Raw genomic sequence first — 22,615 nt, 5'->3', positions numbered from 1 at the left:
TAGAAACATGCCAGGGCAACGACTGTCCAACCTATCTGCGCTCCCCTACTAAAGATGCTGTCCGACCCGACCCCAGAGGAACGGTGGAGAATGGATAGGATATATATATATATATATATATATATATATATATATATATATATATATATATATATATATCTCGGTTATATCGATAGTACCGCTTATTAGGATACTATTTCTATGAAAATTACATGCGCGCAGGGTCGGATATATCGATAGTCCCGGTTATATCGATATTTTTTTCGGACTCCCGAGAATATCGATATAACGAGACTTTACTATATATATATATATATATATAATAGAGAGAGAGAGAGAGAGAGAGAGAGATGTGCGCGCACAGACATAAGAACTTGTTTTTTTGCAAGGGGGATTAAACAGGAAACCTCTTTTTGTGAATCCAACTATAAATGGTCATATTTAGTTTCCGTCTTGTAAGCCTTAGTCTATATTTAATTTTGGACTTAGAGTTTATTGCACTCAAACAATGCACCCCGCCTCCCCCCGATGCTGTTTCCTCTCAGTCTGGGGTTGATTTTAAGTTCAGTTCATTTTCCATTTGTTTAGTCATTCTCAAAAGTTGCTCATTAATATGAGGTGCAGTGTTTTTATTATAGCAGTATCATTGTTCCATAATGGAATAATGTGGCAATTACACACGTAGTTGCCCAAATAAATATTCCGGACATGGATATTCTGTTGGTGGGATAATGTGATTACATTCTTTGAGTAAGTGAATTACAGGTCTGCCTAACCGCACACATTGCGGTTACTTGTCTAAAAGGTCTTTCAATGCTGTCCGACAATCCTTCCTTATGCATTGTGATGCACACATCTTGTCATCGTGTTGTAGTGAACTCTGAGTTTCTGTTCAATGTTTTCAGCTAGAGGGGACAAAATTCATCAATTGTCAAATTACTATTTAAATAATTGAATATTCATTTAGAGCAGTGGTTCCTAATCTTGTTGGAGGCACCGAACCTCACCAGTTTCATATGCTCATTCGCCGAACCTTTCTGTCAATGACTGTGCCCACTAACTGCAGACTAGTCTGAGGGTTGGACCTCTGCGGCGGAGGATCCACCAAACCCCTGAGACCGACTCACCGAACCCCTAGGGTTCGATCGAACCCAGTTTAAGAACCACTGATTTAGAGCCATTGTTCAAATCCTCAGTTGATTACTGGCAAGACAAGGGGCTTCGTGTTGCACACGCATGCCTCCCAGGTAATCAAAGAGCTTGCATCGCGGTCACCCTCTACTCGGCCGTTCATGCCGAAGCAGGTTGATTCAGCTCTGTGTCGGAGTGCAAGTGGGATGTTCCAGTGAGACAAGCTCAGAAATGCAGCTGCGCAACAATCCTGAGAGGTCATCTTGTTGAAATTTCAAAGTTGTACCTTGAAAAATTCAGCACATAAATTGAAATGTAACAATGACTTATGAACAATTCACCTGTCGGAAAGCATTCTTTTCGTATCTTATCAAAGAAAGCAAATCTGACATGAGACAAAATGCATCTAAGATGCTTATTTCCTCATTATCTTAAATCAATGATGTTTTAGGGGTTGTAGTGGGTATAAGTTGACATGTTCATATACATTTCTATGCTGATGAATCCCCATTGTGGAAATCATTAGCTAGCAATGTATATAAAATATGAATGAACAACTATAGCGTCATAAGTCTTGGGTATATCTCTATAACTGACTTGAAGGGGGCATTTTGAGAGTAGCTATTCACTTATATCTCCTAAAACAAAATGATAAAAGTGAAAATGAAAGGTAATTTTCCTAAAAAGAATTTAAAAAAATACATTTATCTTGTAAATGAAAAAATGGATAATTCTGGCCGTATGATTCATTTTGACTATTGATTTTTTTAATGCAAAACAACTCAGCTGTGTGGACCAGGTTATTACATCCACCTGAGTTGCATTATTTGCATACGTCAAATTCTGTAATTGCAGCTATGACCATAGTTTCAGGTAAGACCATTGACAACAAGCAATCCGCGTGATTGTGTCTCTCTAACAACAGGCCTGGCATGAGTCTTGTGTCTTAAAAGACCTTGTCATCAGGGAATGTTTTAACGTCTGTAATATTTTTTCCATGAAAACATGAGAATCAAATTCCATTTTTACTTGGTTGTCACATAGAAGTAGAATAATTATGGCATTTGTTGATTGTGGTACCTCAAAATTGAGCCAAGTACGGAGATGATTCTAAAATAAATTAGAGGCACAGATGAATGTTGGTTTCTTGATTAAATCCCTGAGGAAAGAGTCATTTCCTCACATCTTGCTGAAGTCATCAAGAGGATGTTGATGTTTGGCCTTTCAGCTCGCTGTTGTGAATACTTTAAGGCTAAGAGTGTTTGGCTAAGAGCAGGGGTGTCAAAGTCATTTTTTGCCGCGGGCCACAATGTAGTTATGGTTTCCTCTCGAGGGCCGTTATGAATTTGGGGAACCCATTAGAATGTTTAAATCCCTTCAAATATTACATATAGAGCACACAGCAAATTAATGAATAACTCATTTTCAAATCTGAAGTCAAGAATAATGACTTTTATTGTGGTTGAAATCCAAAAATATGACATTTTGGCTCAGATTTTACCAATCATCATGGAATTTAACAAGTTTGATTTGCTTTCGCGGGCCGAAAAAAATGATGTGGTGGGCCGGATTTGGCCCGTGGGCCTTGACTTTGACACCTGTGGCTAAGAGTGTTTGGAGATGCATCGCACATAGCTCATCTGCTCAATGGCACACATTTCACTGCTCTTATTAAAGTTGAGTCAGCTTGCATCTGTTTAGGCTCAGAATTTGTTTTTCTGCTGATGGAGAATCACATTCAGCAGAAACCGGCATACACCCCCACCCTCGAAGGTCCTCCTCCTCTCAGCAGTGTCTCACTACAGTATTTCCCATATGCTGACCACTCGGGAAAAATGTGTCTTATCTGGAAATATTAAACAACCTCCATCAGAATTTTCTGCTTGGTGTCTAACGAGAGACGAAAGACTCCTCACTTGGCACACAGTCCTTAAACCATTTTAAAGTACAGCATTCAAACTAAATACATTGATAAGTGTATTCACAGCATCCATGTATTTGTAATAGAGTATGATGAGTTGATCAATTTGAGAATGAACAGAATGTTGTCTGTACGTGTCACTGTTGTGTGTTCAGACTCTCGTTTCACTGGACTCAAAAAATGAATGCGAAATGGAATGCACCATTTGGAAACAGGAATATGTTTCTTTTTCGGCCAAGCCTATTTTGGAGTCCATTGTTTTCCTCTGATACTGTTGTATGTTTTTCGTGTGCTGTGTACCTACAGGGATGCTTTAAACACAAAACATTTGTATCACATGAGTTGAAATATTCTTTTCAGTGTATTAATCTGATCTTCAGTAGAATATTAATTACTGTATGTCCTATATTCTCCACCCCCACCGACTTTGTTTCTGCTCTGTGGACAGGAAAGAGTGACAGTGTTTTTCCCTTATCTCTGTCTTTCCTGTCATTTACTTATGCTTGAAAGTTTAACTTCCCTGCATGTTTAGCTTCAGTCAAAGCGAACATGTTGACACATGTATATTAATCTTTCTTCTTTTCACGTTAAAGTCATTGGCAGTCCGTGTTCAGTCTTGTTCCCATACAAGTGGGCCCTGCGTGAGAATGTAGTTCAACCTTGAATCAAGTTCATGTCTTTGTTGGTCTTCCAGCTGTGAAGTGACCTAAACTCCCTCTTCGTAGAAACAGATTGCCTTGCAAAGCTTTCTTGTATCCTGACTACGTTTCCCTTTTTCACAGGGTGTGCTAGGGTCTGTCTATACCAGGCATGGGCAAACTACGGCCCGCGGGCCACATACGGCCCGTTAGGCTTTTCAATCCGGCCCGCCGAACTTGCCCAAATTATAGTACAAACAGTGTCTAAAACTCATGACAAAAAGCTAGCGAACAACAGGGCAGATAACTGAAAAGTTGCCTGCCCCATTTTTCCCAACTTGAAGCAAAATGAGACCAATCCCATTAAGAAACATTGTCACAAAGTATAAAGTTTTTTTTAAAATCAAGAATGCACCAACTACAAATGCTACCTTGCTTAATTTACGGCAAATGGGTATGGCTGTAAATTTTGCTACAGTAGTCGATTGTCATTGTGGTGCACAATGCAACGTTTGCATTGATTCCTACGAGCCACTAAGCCCCTTTCATAAGTCTCACGTACACTTTACAGTCACGGTTTAATGTAAATTTACGTTTTGTAGCGTCACATATGTTGTTAGCTTCTTTTGAATCTTTCTTCTAGTTTGAGGTTCTGTGCATCTATTTTGGAAAATGACATGCAATTGCACGACTTTGTAACGCTTGCGAAAGTCCGGAAGAAAGAAGCAGGCTTCTGATTGGCTGCCGAGCCGAGTATGCAAATTTCAACTGCAGGTAGTCTATGTTTGTGTGCTCGGCGACGGTACACGTGTTTTGTTAGCGCGTGAAGGCGAGAGCGTCAGTGAGGAGTTTGTTGAGCGCGCGGTCAGGACAAACCATCTATGATTTGGCGGAATTTAACACAAGTAGGTATTATTGAGCTTGAATATTTCGTTGTGTAATAATATGTTTTGAATGTTGAAAGTGATTCCATTTTTCAATAAATGTTGATTTCTTTGCCCCTTCGATGGAAACTTAAAAACAGACGCAATCTTGATAAATCACAGTGCATATGTTATTTTAATCTATTTCCATTTCCTCCTCCAAGTATCTGCGAAATAGTTTGTAAATGCCATATCTTGCATATTCCTTGAGACAAATTTATTAACTGATCAGGGATATTTTTCACATTTGAAAGACAGTTAATAAATTGGGTTGTAGTGTTTTTACTGTGCTATGAGGTTTGTACATACTACATTTAAAGGACAACCGGCACCATTTTTTGTTTTTGTTTCCCACTGACATCAGAAAAACGTTTTATAGCATCTAAAATACCCAAATCAGGCAGGCTGATATTTTTAGTTAAATGAAAAACACCAATAAAAATGACTTCAAAATGAATCCGGAAATGGCCAGTTTCAGAAGGTTGCTCGAGAATCAAAACAATGGCTTCAGATTCGGAGAAGATGTTTTCTTGTTCTTGTTCTTCTGAAGAGGAAAGCATAAATGTTTGCAATTGATTCTAGGAGTCCTCCCATATCAATTCGAGCCGTCAATGACAGCAATGTAGCACCCAGAAAAAGCAGAAGATTGCGCCCAAGCTCCGTTGGAAATGGGCTGATTTGTCAGCTGGGAATTTGTCAGCGAATATCAAATAGTTGTCTTGGTGCAACACACAACGATTCACCATGGCGTTATTTATGTGTTTTCCTTCTAATTTCGCCATCAACACGGATTAACACGAAGTTTTCAGACTAAACAAAGTACCCAAAATGCATTGTATGTCGCTTTCTCGGTCAGGGCGGTCCAAACGTGACGTCACATGGGGATCGTCATCAACTCGAAAACAAGACTTCATATATTCAGCGCAAGTCTTAAAACGTAAACTATAGCTATATGCTGTGGAATCTTTGTAAAATACGCTCAGTCGAAGTCATTTGAAGTGATTTTATAAATTATGGACATAACTTGTTCGGAGTATTTCCGGCCCAAACACTCCCTCCAAATGCTCCTGGCCCGGCCCCTCTGTCAAATTTTAGAACCCAATGCGGCCCGCGAGTCAAAAAGTTTGCCCACCCCTGGTCTATACTCATTGTCATCCTGAGTTTTTACAAAAATAAGAAATTTACTTAGGAGTTGTATTTGACCTCACTTTGAGAGAAATTGTGTTATGTATGGCATTTTATTTTTTCTTGAAAGAGCTCATCTAAATGTTTACATTTTAACAGCGTCTACAATGGAAGCTGGTTACTCACTCCAGCATTGCCAGAAGGAGTATCCTTTGTCCTTATAAGGCAAAACTCAGTCTTGACACCAAATAGCTAAAACTCTGATCCCATCTGCTGCCTGAATGCTCTCTAACCCCAATCTGTTCTGATACTCGAGCACCTGTGTGCTGGCGTGTTGGATGCATGCGTGTTTCTGTGCGGTCTTTAATGCATCATATTTCACAAATTAATGAGTGGCATTGGAGCTGCAAACACAACGGGAACAGCGCTTTGTATGTGCACAAACTAGGAGCCAAACAGTCTAGAGTTGGCCATAGGGATCATATTGTCCTTCCTGGGAGTTTTATCTGATAAATAGTGTAGCATATGTCACACTGCTACAGAATGTTGCGACAGGTCGTAAAGCAGCGGTGACGTCACGACCGCAGGTAGACTAAGATGGTGGCACAATAAACACGTTGACAAAGCAACTCTCCTCTCTCATTCCTCCGGACACAACATTGGCGACGAAGATGGACTTCTACACAGCTCCCCTACCCTCGTTTCTCGCGCTCCCCGGTGAGCCACCAGTCCCGTGGTCCCGCTGGTATGACTCGTTTACGACGTATCTGACGGCGACCGGACTAAACGAGGCAAGCGAAGCACGCCGAACGGCTATGCTAATATACAGTTTAGGTAGTGAGGGGCAGCGCATTTTTCGCTCTCTTGGACCCGCGAAGACATACGGGGATTGTGTCACTTTATTGGCCCGACATTTCGCCCCACCTCAGGGCGTGATTGTCCGGCGGGTTGCCTTCCGTCCACGACGGCAACGAACAGGCGAGTCGGTACACCACTAAGTTGCCGACTTGCGGTGTTTAGCGGGCCTCTGTAAATTCGGCCGCTTGGAGGAGGAAATGATTAGGGATCAACTCGCCGAGCACACGATTGATCCCAAACTGCGGGAGAAACTGTTATTGTCCCCTGACGACCTCCCACTATCGAAGGCTGTGGAAATGGCGTTTCAATTGGAGAACGCAGCACAATTAACGGCTCGGTTTGTGAACCCACCCACACCTTCACACTCTCCCGCGTTGGCACAGATTGTTGCTCCAACCCCTCCACTCCCAGACGCCACCTTCACCTACGACTCCACCGCTACATACGACGGTGCCGAGATAAATGTGGCCAGACGTCAAGGGGCCGATGCACGCACGCCTTGTGCCAACTGTGGGTCAGCCTCGCATCCCACACGTGCGCCCACTTGCAGAGCCACCGGACAACGATGCCAACGCTGCGGGAAGATGAATCATTTCGCAAGGATGTGCCGCTCTGCTCCCACCTTCACCTATGACCGTACCGAGATAAATGTCGTCAGACATCAACGGGCCAACACACGCAGACCTTGTGCCAACTGTGGGTCTGCCTGGCACCCCACACGCGCGCCAACTTGCAAAGCCATTGGACAGAGACGCCAGCACTGCGGAAGGAGGAACCACTTCGCCAGGATGTGCCGCTCTGCTCCCACGTCAACATACCCGCCACGCCGCTCACCAGACCAGCCGAGGCGAACCACCATCCACTGCGTGGGCTCGCGCGCCAAGCCATTCAAGTGGTGCACAGTGGAACTGGATGGAGTGAGCTTACCACTCCTGCTCGACACGGCAGCCTCCAGGTCACTGTTGAACGTGTCCACAGTTCGACGGCTATTTCCTCATCTCCAGATCGAGGCCAACGCTGAGGACTTGTTTGGCTATGGCCAAACTAAGATTGGTATGGTGGGCACTGCCACCTTCACAGTGCGCTATGGCTCGAGGACTCTCCCCCCCCCTTCACCTTCCAAATATCCCGTCATGGCGCCAACCTCTTGGGCTTGGACTTGTTTTGTGCACTCGGCTTTTCTATCTCTGACAATGCGGGTGCCACAATTCACCCCCAGGCCAACGGCGGTGGAGAAAGCTCCAACCAAGCAGACGGCCTGCCCTACTCTTCCTCAGCCAGCAGAGGGCCCAACGAGAAGCGCCGGACGAAGCAACGCACACTTACTGTGTCGGACTGGGTCCGCATTCGCCGGCTGTGCTGCTCTCACAAATTGGACTCATTCTGGACAGCACCAGTCCAGATTACCGCCCAACTGGGACCGACCACCTTCTGTCTGGCTGACGGGTCCCGTTGGCATGCCAGCCGCCTAAGGACAGTGGCGGCACCGACCCCCTCGAACGACTTCTACGGCAAAGACTACTAACGTCCTGTCACACATCAGAGAACACCGATGGGACGCCTCGAAGAGTGTGGTGAACCAGCCGTGCCTGTGGGGCCAGAGCCTCGGCCAGCTCGCGTTCGCCTTTGCCCTCGGTATTTGGACAATTATCACCGATTTTGAATGTTCAGACCCTAGCCAGTGCTTAGCCTATCGCGTGGCAGAATAACCCACACGGCTGAGCAGGGAAACCGGCAGTCTACCCGGTTTCCCTTGTTACAGAGTGTTTTTGGTTCCTTCAGGGAGGGGGGTAAATGTAGCATATGTCACACTGCTACAGAATGTTGCGACAGGTCGTAAAGCAGCGGTGACGTCACGACCGCAGGTAGACTAAGATGGTGGCACAATAAACACGTTGACAAAGCAACTCTCATCTCTCATTCCTCCGGACACAACAAATAGTCTGAGTGTTTCAGTTATCGGCCGCAAGTACCTTATCCTCCTTGTGGTGAAGCAAATTATGCTGCAAGAGACCAAGACGTTGTGCTGCTCACTTAATTGCAGGGACAGGGAACCCAGGGGGCAACATTAAAATTGTGTGGTCGCTGTACAAACAGAATATAACCGGCTTTCTTTCGTTACTTTCCATTCTTCTTCTCTTATTATTCCTTGATTTTTTTTTTGGGCTTATTCAACGCTGAGCACTAAGGAGAGATTATGTACCTCTTTTTGACGACTTATTGGGGGTTATATCGTGATCATTTTAGAAATCTCTAACCAATCCCATTCTTTGGTGGCATCGCTAATTAACCACACAAAACTGAAGACAATAAGAGTACTTGTACAAGATGTTTTGGTGTGAAATGAAATTGTACAATTTAGGGGCCATCTAACTTTTTAGACATGATTTAATTAAACACTGTCATTTTAAAATATATTTGTCATACATTAAATTTGAGGTCTACCCTACTACACCTTTCCACTAAATTTAATTAAACTCTGCTTGTCGATTTTGCACGTATCTCACAGACATACAAAGCTACAGCAATAGTAGCATCATTTCCATTTAGCAGAGGCAGGTCAAGGGATAATGAAAGGTGTAGACACGAGGGATGTGCTTTTGGGAAAGCTCAACTGGTAAACCGCTTGCTGTATATTTGTACAGTAACTGAGCTGAGTGCTCAGTTCTTCTGCCAGCAGGTAGTCATTAAAATGTAAATCGTGGACCTACAAAGTAGTACCATTCTGGTATTATTTACACCTGAGAAACTTAAAGTATAGCCTACTTTTGACCATGTTTTACTTTTCACATAGTAACCTAAACTGACCTTGTAGGCATTGAAACTCCCTTCATTTTGTGGCATGTAGTGTAAATGAGTACAAAGGTTGGAGCGCAGGAGCATTTTGTCAGATGGGTGAGATTAAAGTAAACCACCAAGGACTTTTAATTGACCGTGAATGATTGAGCTGCTCGGTCAGACATTCGGAGGTGTTACATTGTGGCCTTCTATCATTAGAACATTAATTAGACTAGTATCTTATTTGAGTCCTGTCACATCACATCCTGCCTTTCTGGTTTATTCTCGGAGTAATGCAATAATCTAAAGCAGACACTGTTATTAGTCTGTAATATCATCTGCAATTATCTACCCAGTTTGTGTATGACATTCTATGAGTCACACACCTTCACCGTCCTGTTTGCCAACATCCTACTATCTGGGCAGGTGACTTCCACTCTAGGATTAGTAGGTGTGTGAGTTTTTTTAAGAGCTGACAAATAGCTCAGATTGTTAAAAGATCAGACCTACCTGTAACTTGTGCGCATATGCGTGCCTGCAAGCTCTGACTCACACGTCTGCTGGCAAACAGTGTGGTGTGAAAAGCAGTTCTGTATGTGAGTAACGGCTACTCTCCAGTTCATGCAGCGAATGTTTTCAATGCATACAGACAGTATTATGGTGAAATATGCCTCCAGGCTTAGTCATTGGCCCTAAGGTGTTGCTTCCCTGTAACCACACTTTTCCTCTCATATTTCCTGTGACACACTGCTGTTCTTCACTGTGTGAAGGCCACTGTATGCGCCTGCACTCATGTCACCCTCTGTTTCTTTAACGGCTACTTTTGTTTTTGTTGGCACGTGCTCTGTCTGGAGTGTTTTATTTGCTGTCGTCATGGTCACTCATTACGTTACAGGGCTTGGAGACCCCCCCCCCCCCCCCCCACACACACACACACACCTTTGCTCTCCTTCAAATACTCAAAGGAAAAAACGTTGCAGCTGCTGGCTTTGTGCCAAGGAAATGTGTCAAATTCAAATGCTGCAACCAATCCAGATGCATTCAACCCAATCTGTCTCCTTATTGCCTCATTTGAAACATCCACTAGGCTTTTGAATTTATATGTCAATATCCTGATGCATCCTGATATGAAGACCATAATAAGGAATACTGTCTATCACAAGTTTTTACTTCTTAAATTCACATCGTTAATAGCAGCTATATTTCCTCATCAAGAAATCGAGTAATATCCGACAACAATACAACTGACTTGAATATATACCTTTATGTTTTTGTTCGTTTTATGCAAAGCTAAATTGCTTTAAAACAAATGTACTCCAAAGTGGATCATTTGTTGAGCCATATTTATAATATTCTGTTTGCGGAACATGTTCTGTTTATTTTCAGCCTCACACAAATGTGTTGCAATATTGTCCTTCTCTTGCATTTTAGAAATGAAAAGGATGTGTAAAGATGGTACAATTTTATGCCAGTTCTCTGTTGGACTGAAAGTGTGACAGAAACAAGCACACATCATCACACCTTGTCTCTTCACCCTACTTAACAAAAAAAATCGACCTGACCCCAATTCTCGTCTCCACTAGCATCCCTTTCCTTGTGAGTCAGCAGGAATGTGAGGAATGACCCTTTCCCGCCCAACTCTGCTCTACCCATTTTTAGACACACGACTCCAGCTTCATTCTCCCTTTTAACCTCCTTGTCATCATACCTCTATGCTGTTAACCATTTTCCGTCCTTCTCCTCCCTCCTCTGATCTTTGCTCTTCCCAAGCATGCTCACATCAAAACTTTAAATTTCCACAAAAGACAGCTCAAGAGCGACGCTTAGCTACTGCATATTTTCGTCAAACCACAGCGAGACCTCAAAAAACCACTCGTCATCCTCAATGAGACCCCGCCTCCTCTGACTCCAGCATGTGCAGGAGGAATTTAAAGAGGCAACTCGTCAACTGCAATTTTGAGTCTTCATGTATTTTTATTATTAGCCTTTTTATCGAGCGTCTTCATCTTTATTAAGCTCCTCAAATTGCTTGTTCTGTAGCCACAAGGGGACACAAGCCAGTGTCTTATTGTGCCGGTCCCAAGCCCGGATAAATACAGAGGGTTGTGTCAGGAAGGGCATCCGATGTAAAAGCTTGGCCAAAACAAACATGCGAATCATACCTCTGAAGATCGAGGACTGATTCGCTGTGGCGACCCCTGACGGGAAAAGCCGAAAGGAAAAGAAGACGATGTGTGGCTTGGCCGAACCACAACATCCAATAAGCAAACTGGTATGAATACAGTAGTCTGGCATTTCTCCAGTGCCTCATTAGACCGACGCAGCAGGAAACAGAGTACAGCTGGCTCAAGGACAGTTTCTGCCACCAGGCAGTCAAGAGACTCAACTCCCTACCAGCCCTGCCCCCCCTGCCCCTTCTCACTGCCACACTCACCAAACTCTGAGTACACGCTACATGCTGTACTATCATCCTGAACTCTATTTTTTTCTTTCTCGTTTTTTTTCTGCAAGACGTGAGGTCAACCTTTTTTTGTTGTTTTTGCATTACTACATTACGTCACTTTACATACGACACTGCCTCACTTTCCATACGTCACTACTTCACTTTATGACACTACCTCACATTAGTTTCAGAAATTACATGTATTGTCTGTTGTCAATTGTCTGTCTCTTTTAGCCACATTATAAGTGCCTTGCATGCTGGGTCCGAGAGGACATTAATTTCATCTGTGTTGTATGTCATGCATATTTGACAATAAAGCTGACTTTGACTTGAGCTGAGTGTGAGAAGTGTCAACCTTTCTTGCATCACTCACCTCTGCATGTGTTGACAGTCTTATGTTGTCTGTCAAACGAGAGCTCTGTCTCTTCTGTGACAGCAAATGCCACACCTATGTTGCTCACATCCTGTAAAATACCATGGTGAACTCACCATAATTACAGTAAAGTCTCGTTATATCGATATCGGATATATCGATAGTCCGGGTTATATCGATACTATTTCTATGCACGCACGGAGAAAATTACATGCAAACAGGGTCGGATATATCGATAGTCCCGGTTATATCGATATTTTTTCGGACTCCCTTGAATATCGATATAACGAGACTTTACTGTATTAGAAAATTAATGGTAATCTTAAATTAGCGGGAGGTAAATTCCAATGTGAGGCCTGCATAGCGAACACTCTGGAAGCAAAACAGCAGCTGTTTGTGCTCCTGCTTGCCCGGGTGGACCAATCTCTTCACATTAGTGATGTCTCTCCAGTGTGCACTTGTCAGCATCTTTTTTTTTATACCAAAACTAATTTTAACACTCAACCCTAGTTTTAAACGCGACTTTGATACGCTAGCCCATAGTTTAAAACGCACATTTGAAACCCAATGCCTCATCTAAAACCATCCTCGACATCAACGCAAGTATTGAACTTTTTTGAAAACTTGACTCTTCTTTTAAACCCAATTTTGAAGCCTTAACCGCAGTTTAAAGACGATCTATTTACATGTTTTCTTCTGGACCTGAATTGTGATCATGTTCTAAATATGGTTTTGTGTTTACTAATTTAATGAAACATCACATTAGTCAAGTGCAACTGTTAAGTATGAGGTGGATTATTTTGGTGGTGAGATGTCTAGCAGAAATATGGAGATACTAAATTTAGGCAATATCACACCATATGTACCATGTTGGCACAATGCAGCAATAGTCATTTCACATTTAACTCTTCTGTGGTTCCTTTAAAATTCTGATTTTTGGATGATCAAATGCAACCTTTTCCCCTAGCGTTAATCCCAGGAGAATAAATATTGCAGCATTGCAGTTTATCCTTGCTTATGATCTACTGTATAATTATGTCGTCGTTCAACAATTCTGTCACTGTCATGCTAAGGCATGAACGGCAGTGTTTGTGTAGTATGTGTCGAGTTACGGTTTGACAGTGTGACACTTTGTTATTACATTTGCACCTCAATCATTCAACTTCTTCTGTTTGTCTTTTTGCGGTGGACATGCAGCTGGATGGAACCGTGGATCTGGACGAGAGACGTATTATCCGTTCAGCTATCCGCGAGCTGAGGAGGAGAGAGATCGAAGACATGGAGGCTGCACTGGCCAGCAAAAGGTTCCGCCACACACGGCTCAATCAGCAGGAAGACAAAGAAAACCACCACAGGTGAGCCCACATACATATACATGCTGTACTGGAATGTCCTAATTACAAAGTAGTCCAGGCGAAATGGATATGAAATGGTGAAATGGAAACCAGTATTTCTCAACACACCAGTAGGAAAAGTCTGGAAATGTGAAGTGGGTAAATCGTAAATGGCAGCTACAGTAAACTTTCCATTTTCCACTATGGTTGCCCTTGTCACAATAAACAGGGCCATTTAGTCGATTGTCTTCATATCGAGTTACCAGTCAGCATTTTAACTGAGAGTCAAAAAGAAAGCTGTTAGAAGTATTCTTCAGGCATTTTTCCGGGTATGTCCCTCAGTTCTTAAACTGAGCCACGTGGAAGGAAATCTCTTGCTTAAATTCTTGTCCGTTTATAGATTTCCCTTAAAAATCCAAGTACCTGCAGATAAAATTAAGGTTTAAAAGTCATCCCAAAAATTGTTGTTTTTAAAGATCAGATGTTTGTATCTTATCACTTGGCTTATCTGCTAACCATAATTAAATAAATAAAAAAAGGAATGAATATATGGAAGAAAAAAAAAGTTCTTATCCCATTAATCAAAGGATAAATGAATGGATGAGGTCAAATTGAGTTGCGAAGAATTAGAGGCACAAAATCCATGTTTGGCACAATCGATCTCAGGGATTAGAAAAACTGTCATCCTCAACTAATTGGACTGCAAGTACAACTCATTGGGTGGAAAAAAATGGAAAAAACATTTGATCTTCGAGGGTGAATCACCAGTCATGTGCACTCTTCTTTTTATTGTGCAAAACTTGACCATAAGAGGAATCCTTAAAAGGCAATCGGAGTGATATTTGTGTGTTAACAATGCCAAAATATTCCGAACATTCAATAATATGTCATCCTTCGTCGTCTACGGTGAGAGCAATTATCAAGCCATCCATTTTTATACAACAGGGCTTGATGTGACTGGATGAGTTTTAACCAGTCATTTACTTTGCTAAAATAGTACAATAACAATAGTAAGAAAAACAGGAAAAATATTCCAAAAATAAATATTTCTTCTGGATCATTATTTCCAGTTTTGGCTTATTTTGTGTCCCCTCTGGCTCTTCGTATAAATTAGTGAAACCGCAGTTAGTATCGTGAAGTTAAGGGCTAGTGATGGTGACCGTGATCTAACCACTATCTTGCCCTCTCAGGTCCGAATCCAGCACAGCTCTGGATGTCCTGTCACACAAACTAAAAGCAGTCAGAGATGTTGATGAGCTCACCAAGATGGTCAGTACCAACGAAGGCATATAGGTTTAATTATGGTGTTTGATTTTATTGGCACATGAGTGTCAGTAGTACATCTTATCACACAAATGGGTCCATTTTAATTTTGATTTAAATTGAAACATCCATGAAAATCAAGTACACCATAGATTTTTTTTAACATTTGTTTTGAAGGTCAATGTCGTAGCAAGAAAAACCAAACAACCGTGGTTTTCCGGATATTAAAAATACACACACACACACACACATCCCATGGGTCACATTGTGATAGAGAATAAGTAGTTATCATATTTAAAAGTTTCACACATTGACAACGCACCGCCAGTTGTTCCGGCGGAGTGTTGTCTGGTGTCATAACTATATATCCAATGTTTTAAAGAAACCAATCCATGTCAAAAGTGGTGGATAATTTCAACATTTGTTTTCATATATATAATCTAAGCAGTTATCTCAATACTAATGAATGGAATGAGTTTCCAGGGACTCTCTATTAAAGCTGGTGACTACATATGTACATCTTCAACCAACCAATCATATACTTGTAGATGTAGAGTATCTCAATTGGAAGAGCTATGTACTTCTGCACATTGCTCCAATGCATTGCACCGCAAGCTGTTGACTCCTCCTTGAACTTTCAGCCGCTTTTCTGGCTGATCTGAAAGACCTAATGTGTCACACAAATTCATAGAATATATTCGACGGACTTTTAAACGACAGCATGTGCACCACATGTGATGAAAAGGCAATTCACAATTTATAGTGGCGTTTGGGGTGTGTGTGGTCACCGGCCTGGCCTCACATGTCTGTTTATTACAGATGTTCATCTAGCTTATGTTGATTAAATATATTGTAAGCATCACAGCATGCCTGAGTAAAACTAACCTTAAAGTCTAGTGTACTAAATATGAAATCATATACGTAATAGCTCGGGAGTTAATGAATGAGTTTTGGTGGCGCCTAATTGTTGGGTGTGCTTGTAGCTTCGTGCTGCTGGGGAGTATGAGGAAAGGAAGATGATTAGAGCAGCCATTCGACAAATCAGAGATGAACAGCAGCAAGGTGAGTTTGATGACTTTACACAATCGTTTATTCTGCCATTTGTATGAAGGCGAAACATTGCTGGAAAAACCTGCGATATGGGTGTTCAGTAATGTTATGCCAGGATTATTGCCATTGTTTATCATGTTCATCAAGAAGTGACAATTTTATTATTGATTTTTTTTTAATTAACTCGTTCAATTAGTATTTGTAATATTTCACGATACTGCAATCTTATTGGATGGCAATGCGCATTTAAGGTTGCATCTAATTGCTCAGTCAGATGAATGTATACTCAATGTAAATCGATCACATGGCTCTGCAATACGCGTGTTCCATCTGCCGTTATATCGATGATAATGTTTTTTGATTATATTGTGCTTCCTTAATATTTACTACACTATAACTGTTTTAAAAAATGCGTTTCATACAATAAAGCATTTGATTTTTGCAGTTCTGTAACTATCGCGGTACAGCACATGTGATGCACTATCAGATAGCAGATTCCTTCCATTCTTTCATGCTGTCTACTGTGGATCGTGCTGATGCCGTTTTGTATTGTGGTGATAATTGAACTACGTGCTGTAAATACTCCCACACACACAAACGCACATTCTGTCCTCACCCTACCCTGTCTCTTTCGCTTTCTATGAGGACACTGTAAACAATTCATTCATCTCAGTGTTCATCTCAAGGTTGTTTGCGTCCTACCTCATGTCATAAGTGATGCAGATGATGATATACGTTGACAAGGGTTGTGCCACTGTTGAAACTTGTCTTTTAGGACCAGTGGAGAGAGTTAAAGCCCCCGGTCATAGCCTGGAGACAGAGAGTCTGGAGTCCCAAAGCATCAAGGGGACGATGGTGAGTACTGTTAAAAGGAAAATCTGCCTTTTTTATAGGAATGCAGAGATCATTGAAACGTTTGAGTCTTAAATTGAATTAAATAACGTGAGTTTGATGTCTCATGACAGACACCGTTTGCAAATCTGCATTGAGCAGGCTTATTTGCGCGTGTGGAATTTGTGTGAAGGGCTCTCGTGGCCACTGCCGTTTCTCTGCTACCACAATTAAGTATCCATCACAACAAAGAGTGTGTGACTTGTGTCACAGGCACCCTGTCATATAGCGGTGCTAAATGCCATCTTCAACAGATGGTTCAACTCGGGCTTGTACTTTTTTTTCCGTTGAGTTTTTAATTACAGACTTTTGTGCACCCCTGTTGACACATGCTACTTTTTGCATACTTTCCTGTGGATGCTTTATTTTAAGTTGAAGATGCTAATTGTTGCTGCTGACTAGCCCTCTTGTGGACAGCAATGAGTGTGTTTCCAGTAAATAAAATCAATGATTCCGTAATTGATATGATTGTTCCACTGGATAATGTGACAGCCTCACAGGGGCCAGATGTTATCTTATCCATTGCATTTTAAACGTCTTTTGCTCTGTTTCCGCTGGAAGTCTGAATAACTATTACAGTAGGTGGCCACTGTTGTGCTGTACTCAGAATAGGAAGTTATGACAGCAAGCTGACGTCACAGGATAGGGGGGCATTCAAGTTTTTTTTTGTCTCAGTTCTTGTCAGACAGCTGAGTGCTGTACACTAGGGGCGTCATGAGTCACTTGAGTTGTGGATGTGTGGTTCTGAGGAGAGATGTGGGACAGGGAAAGGCAGACTGACAAACACACAGGCAGCCAACCAGCTGGGCTCCAGTCGCCTGAAGTCGCCCCTGGAACATGTACGTGTCCAAAACTAACACAAGCAAAAGCAGCAGGGCTCCTTACAGACACATCTCAGTAGCGGATCTCTTTGAGCTGCATGCAATTGTACCATGACAGATGAATGTCTCAGATAGGCCCCCTCAACAGCCACACACACACACACACACACACACACACACACACACACACACACACACACACACACACACACACACACACAATGCATCCCATAAGCATCAAACTTTCAGACTTGTGAAACTTCACTTGGAAAATATGTGGGCTCACTTAGTGGACTTTTGCATGTGCAGTGTTGCCAAAAACGATTTGACATTGACAGTTTTAAATGGCAAGTCTGAGTTACAGTAAAAGATTCCTTTTGCTCTTGCCGAAGCCACTTGTGATAGCATATTAAAATTTTATTATATGTTTGTAGCTCTAAGAAAGTGGAGCAAAAGGCATACAAGTCAGCGCAGCACTCTACAGCATGTAAAATTTAAAAACATGATTTTTGTACTCGGAGTAAAATCAAGCCAAACAAAAGATTTACAGTACTACTCCACATACTGAAGTCATATTGTTTGTAAATTCACCAATTTGCTTTAGCTGTGGAACGTTTCCCCAGCTATTCGCTGAAAAACTCACGAGCGGTTTTCGCAGATCACTGACCAAATATCTCTCTTCAAAATGCCTGAGAAGTTCCGCATTTTGTTGATGTTCAAATTGATTGATAACATACATTTTGGCAACCTTTCTGTGCTTAATGTGTAACCTGGTCTATATAGAGTTTAATGTTTTCTGATTTAATGTAAATGTGGCATTTTTGGGGGTGAAACAGGATGGAGTGTCAGACGTTGTGTCAAACAGGCGAGGCATTAACTGTGCATGTGCGTGTGTGTGTTGGGTACAGATACCCGTGGAGACAGAGGGGGAGGTTGAGGAAATCAAGGGAGTGGCGTGTGTTGTTTGTGATGTGTGTGGGGTGTATATGTTTGTTCTCATGGCGTCTGTGTGTGTAATGAGTTAGCGGACGTCCTGACTCCAGAGGGTTAAATGCGAGAGAGCAAGAGAGGGGGCAGTCCCTCTTGTTAAGAGGTAAATGTCAGTCTTATTTTCCTCCAGATGTGCGTCCTACACTAAGCGCTACACTTGTCCCTTTGGAAAAGAACAAGCCAACTAGAAAACTTTTCAATTGTTTTTTTTTATTCTATGACTGGAGAATGGAACAGTCATACCACTCTGGTTGCATTTCAGGTTTGTGAGCAAGTTTCTTCAACTTAACTGACAGCTTAATGCTCATGATATAAATAATCTTTTCTTAATGCTCTTAATGCCTCGCCAATTTGTTCAGAGAGACACTTTGATGATGCTAAACTTGCAATCATTTTGTGACATTGGTCTTAACTGTTTCTTTATGTGCCATATAAGACAGGTGTTCTTAACTGGAAGTATGTACGTAAGGTGTAAAAAAAGTGAAGTTTACAGATTCAAGCGAAAGTGTAAGGTTGTTTTTTTTAATGTTTTAACTTGATATATACCGGGAATATCCAACACTTTAAGATAATAACTTTTTACATTTTTATTTTGTTTGTGTGTATCATGTCCACATTTTTAATGCAAATTCACTTTACCCCATATTTGGGCCACAGTGTAAAATAATTGTAGTTGGAATACAAAATTAGAATAATGTAGCTTGTGTTCAAATTGTGATGTGTCCGTGTATTTTCGTCTCATTCTTAGTCATAAAAAGGACTCTACTGAACGTAAGGTGCATCGTAAAACATATTTCAAGAAACTTGACCTAAAAAAAATAAAAAACACAGCAAAAATAATTCCTTGTGACGTTCTAGAAATGGATGCCAATGTGACAAGGAGCAAAAAGTACTATGAATACATTTCCTGTGTGGGTTCCATAATCCCGAACTGCAATGCAGACATGATTGCTACTGTAGCTTTGACATTGGAGATGGGCATACTGTGTAGTCGCAGTAATGGAAACGCCGGCATGTTTCATCTCCCTTCCACATGATGGCAACATGGAGCACTGATGCAAATTCCATGGCAATGAGGACCGCTGAACCTCACATTATTAATCCATATGTCTGAAGAGCATGGTGCAGAAGGAAAGCTCTATTTTAGCGGTCCTTAATCTGCACTGTTGTGAGCTGGTGCCTTTGGTGGTTCAGAAGAGTACATATCAGAATCATATGGCCTACGCCTTGCTATGGTCACACGAGAGGACAGTCCCCATATTTTTGGTCATCGCTATGAACATTTGTAATTATAGTCTTAACACAAGCATACTTCTGTGGCCAAGTTGGGGTGAGTTTTCTAACGAAGCAGGGCATTGAACCGGTGTCACTGTTGACTCTTTCGTGTCTCAGCTCTCTGAACCAGTGGGAAGCCACTAATGACAGCATGGCAACTAGCAGTAGGTTTGCATATCCATCTACTCTTGTTTTCTTTCCTCTGAAAAAAATGGTTAAGTGGGAGCTGTGAACTGATGCGTCTGGAAGCAAGAGGCAGGTTTGGAAAGGCTTTTTCTCTCTAATTGCGTTTATAGCTCAAACACCATAATCCCACCTGCAGGCGGCTCTTGTGTAGGTCGATTTACACATTTTGTAGTTGCCAATGTCTTTGGTCTTTTATGCTAAATTGGGAAATATAAGCGTATTTGGGTTAATCAAGCACTTCAATAACCCACTTAGGAAACATTCCGAAGAATTTAAGCTTTTTGGTGGAGTCAGCTTAGTTTCATTTGTTAGCATTGGCCGTTGTGATGAGAATTTAAAGAGTTTTTTTCTTTAAGTGAGGCAATATTCTTAGTTAAGATTTTTGTTCCACAAGCAGAGTGAAAAGTGAAATGGAAAAAATGATGGGCTACGAGCATCCTGGTTCTCCATTTACTTGGGCACGATATTCCAGTTCACTTCTTTCTGAAGTCTCTCACACAGTGATCTCAACTAGATTTAAAAATGTAAAGCCTGAAACAGCAAAAGCATTGTTGCTTTTGACACTGCCAATGATGTGGTATGATTGATGATTAGTCTAACAGAGAATCACCTTTCCTTTTGACATTATTTATGATTGCAATTATTGGTATGCTCAAAAGGCAACAGAATGCATCTCACTTGTAGTTGAAAAGATTGTGGATTGTCTGTCAACAGCCCAGCCAGCCATGTTTAGTGTCTGATCACAGTAACTTCATTAAAATCCATTTACTGGGAAAACCCGTCTCTGCTTACAATTTTTTTTCGTTGAAAAATGTCTTCAGAACCAAATTTCTAACAGTATTTGTAACCTCTAGTCCAGTGATTTTCAACCACTGTGCCGCGGCACACTAGTGTGCCGTGAGAAATCGTCAGGTGTGCCGTGAGAAACTATCCAATGCCCCTTTTTCAAATTAACAATTTTACAAACATTTATGAATCATTTTCTGACAATATTATTTCATTGTCCTGTGTCCGTGCTGAAAAGACTGGGAGGGTAATTTCATATTCGTCCGTGTGGCAACACGTCACTGATTGCCTCTTTCCTGCGAGATGGTTCGTGGTGTGCCGCAAAAAAAATCCAATGTAAAAAAATGTGCCCTGGTTCAAAAAAGGTTGAAAAACACTGCTCGAGTCCACATCTTTTGTTCTTCAACTGAGGGATGTTATTGGAGCTTCTTGGTGCAAGATTTGCTTCACACAGGCATCATCTAATTGTCACAGTACTCGTAGTTAAATTTTGGCTGTTTTTGATAACTCTAGAGCTGATCGTTAGTGATGCTTTGCAATTCTGGAAATTCTTCAATCCACCTCAAATGGTAGTCTTTGTTTTACACCATGTCACTCTAATTTGTCTTTCAGTGTGGTTTGTTTCATTCAAATTACATTGTTCTCAATATTGTCGAAGGACAAATAATCTCTGGTGACCTCAGAAATTATGTGAATTGTTTTATCACCTGTATTTTTTTACAGCGACGAGCGCAGGACTGTGAACAAGACCAGATCAAATCTCAGATCCGGGAGTTGCGTGGCCATCAGACGAACCAAAGTCGAGAGCTCCACAGACTAGGTGAGGACCGTAAATAGGGCACACCCAATCTCTTGGATTCATTTTCCACATCCCACACATCTGTGATTGTTGCTACACAAAAGTGTGTATAGTATGTAAACATTCACCTGAAGGTCAAATTTAGATAACTTACAGGAAACATTGACCATGTGTGTGCAATGAACTCGTGGCTACGTTAAGGCAGCTAAATACAGCTTCCTCTCAAAGGCTTGTTAAAACAGCCAGTTAAGAGTGTTTCTTCTTAGGTGGCAGGCAGAGTCATATTATCTTAGAATCTTTCAGACTTTTCGTCCTGCTTTATTAACTGTGCACAGAAGTTTAAGCCATCAGCTTTTTTTCCGACTACTTGGTCTTGAAGAAATTTCATAAACTGTTGAGGCCATGAATGCAGGCTTTTGGAGCAGGATGAATAGATTTTTAAAATTATACCTGATCATTGATATCTTTGTTATGCTGTATTTACTGTACTATATTTATTATATTGTAAATGTTACCTTTATGTATAGCTTCTTTTATCGCTGCCTATTAAACACTGAAATCTTTGAGTGATGACACTCAATTAACTCCCTACTATACAGCCATAATTCATATTGCCCTACATACAATGTGTCCTCCCTGAGTCCTTCACATGGATAAGGAACAAAAAATGGCAAACCCAACCGCCACATATTGACAGAATAAAGCTAATAACAGAACCCATGTTTTCTTGAATGACACAGCAAATCTAAGATGATTTATTCCCGCCATATACTATAATTTAAGACATTATGAAGCTTGTGTCAAAAACAACAAAAAAAGACCACCATTGAAAACCACTTCTCAACAAAGACAGAGAACATTATGAAGTTGGAGCAGGAGTGAGTAGGCAGGGTGAGACCGTGGTTTTTCGAATGGCGAGTTGTCTTTTTTTTTGGGAAGGGCAAAAGCATGTGGAAATGAGAGACGAGCCTGTAAAAAGCACATTGTTTGAAATTGTAAACATGATAAAAGTACATTCCCATGCTTCTCA

The 22,615-nt window shown here is 41.5% G+C and overlaps 1 protein-coding gene across 3 annotated transcripts in view; it reads left to right on the top strand.

The window, feature by feature from the left end:
- The window catches only part of smtnb (smoothelin b), a 57,891-nt gene that overhangs the window by 10,238 nt on the left and 25,038 nt on the right, over window positions 1-22,615 (top strand). For all 3 annotated transcript variants that reach the window (XR_016114710.1, XM_088994456.1, XM_088994458.1), the window contains exons 2-6: window positions 13,388-13,545; window positions 14,715-14,793; window positions 15,771-15,849; window positions 16,613-16,692; window positions 21,510-21,606. Coding sequence is in view for 2 of the 3 variants with exons in the window: in XM_088994456.1 (XP_088850582.1) it covers window positions 13,388-13,545; window positions 14,715-14,793; window positions 15,771-15,849; window positions 16,613-16,692; window positions 21,510-21,606 (493 nt within the window). In the remaining variant the exon portion in view is untranslated. The remainder of the gene's footprint in view (window positions 1-13,387; window positions 13,546-14,714; window positions 14,794-15,770; window positions 15,850-16,612; window positions 16,693-21,509; window positions 21,607-22,615) is intronic.

The sequence above is a fragment of the Hippocampus bargibanti genome, linkage group LG04 (genome assembly GCF_051943395.1).
Source record: "Hippocampus bargibanti isolate YZ-2025 linkage group LG04, ASM5194339v1, whole genome shotgun sequence".
Lineage (NCBI taxonomy): Eukaryota > Metazoa > Chordata > Actinopteri > Syngnathiformes > Syngnathidae > Hippocampus > Hippocampus bargibanti.
The sequence above is the reverse complement of the archived record's forward strand: the minus strand, read 5'-3'. Positions and strand labels throughout refer to the sequence as shown.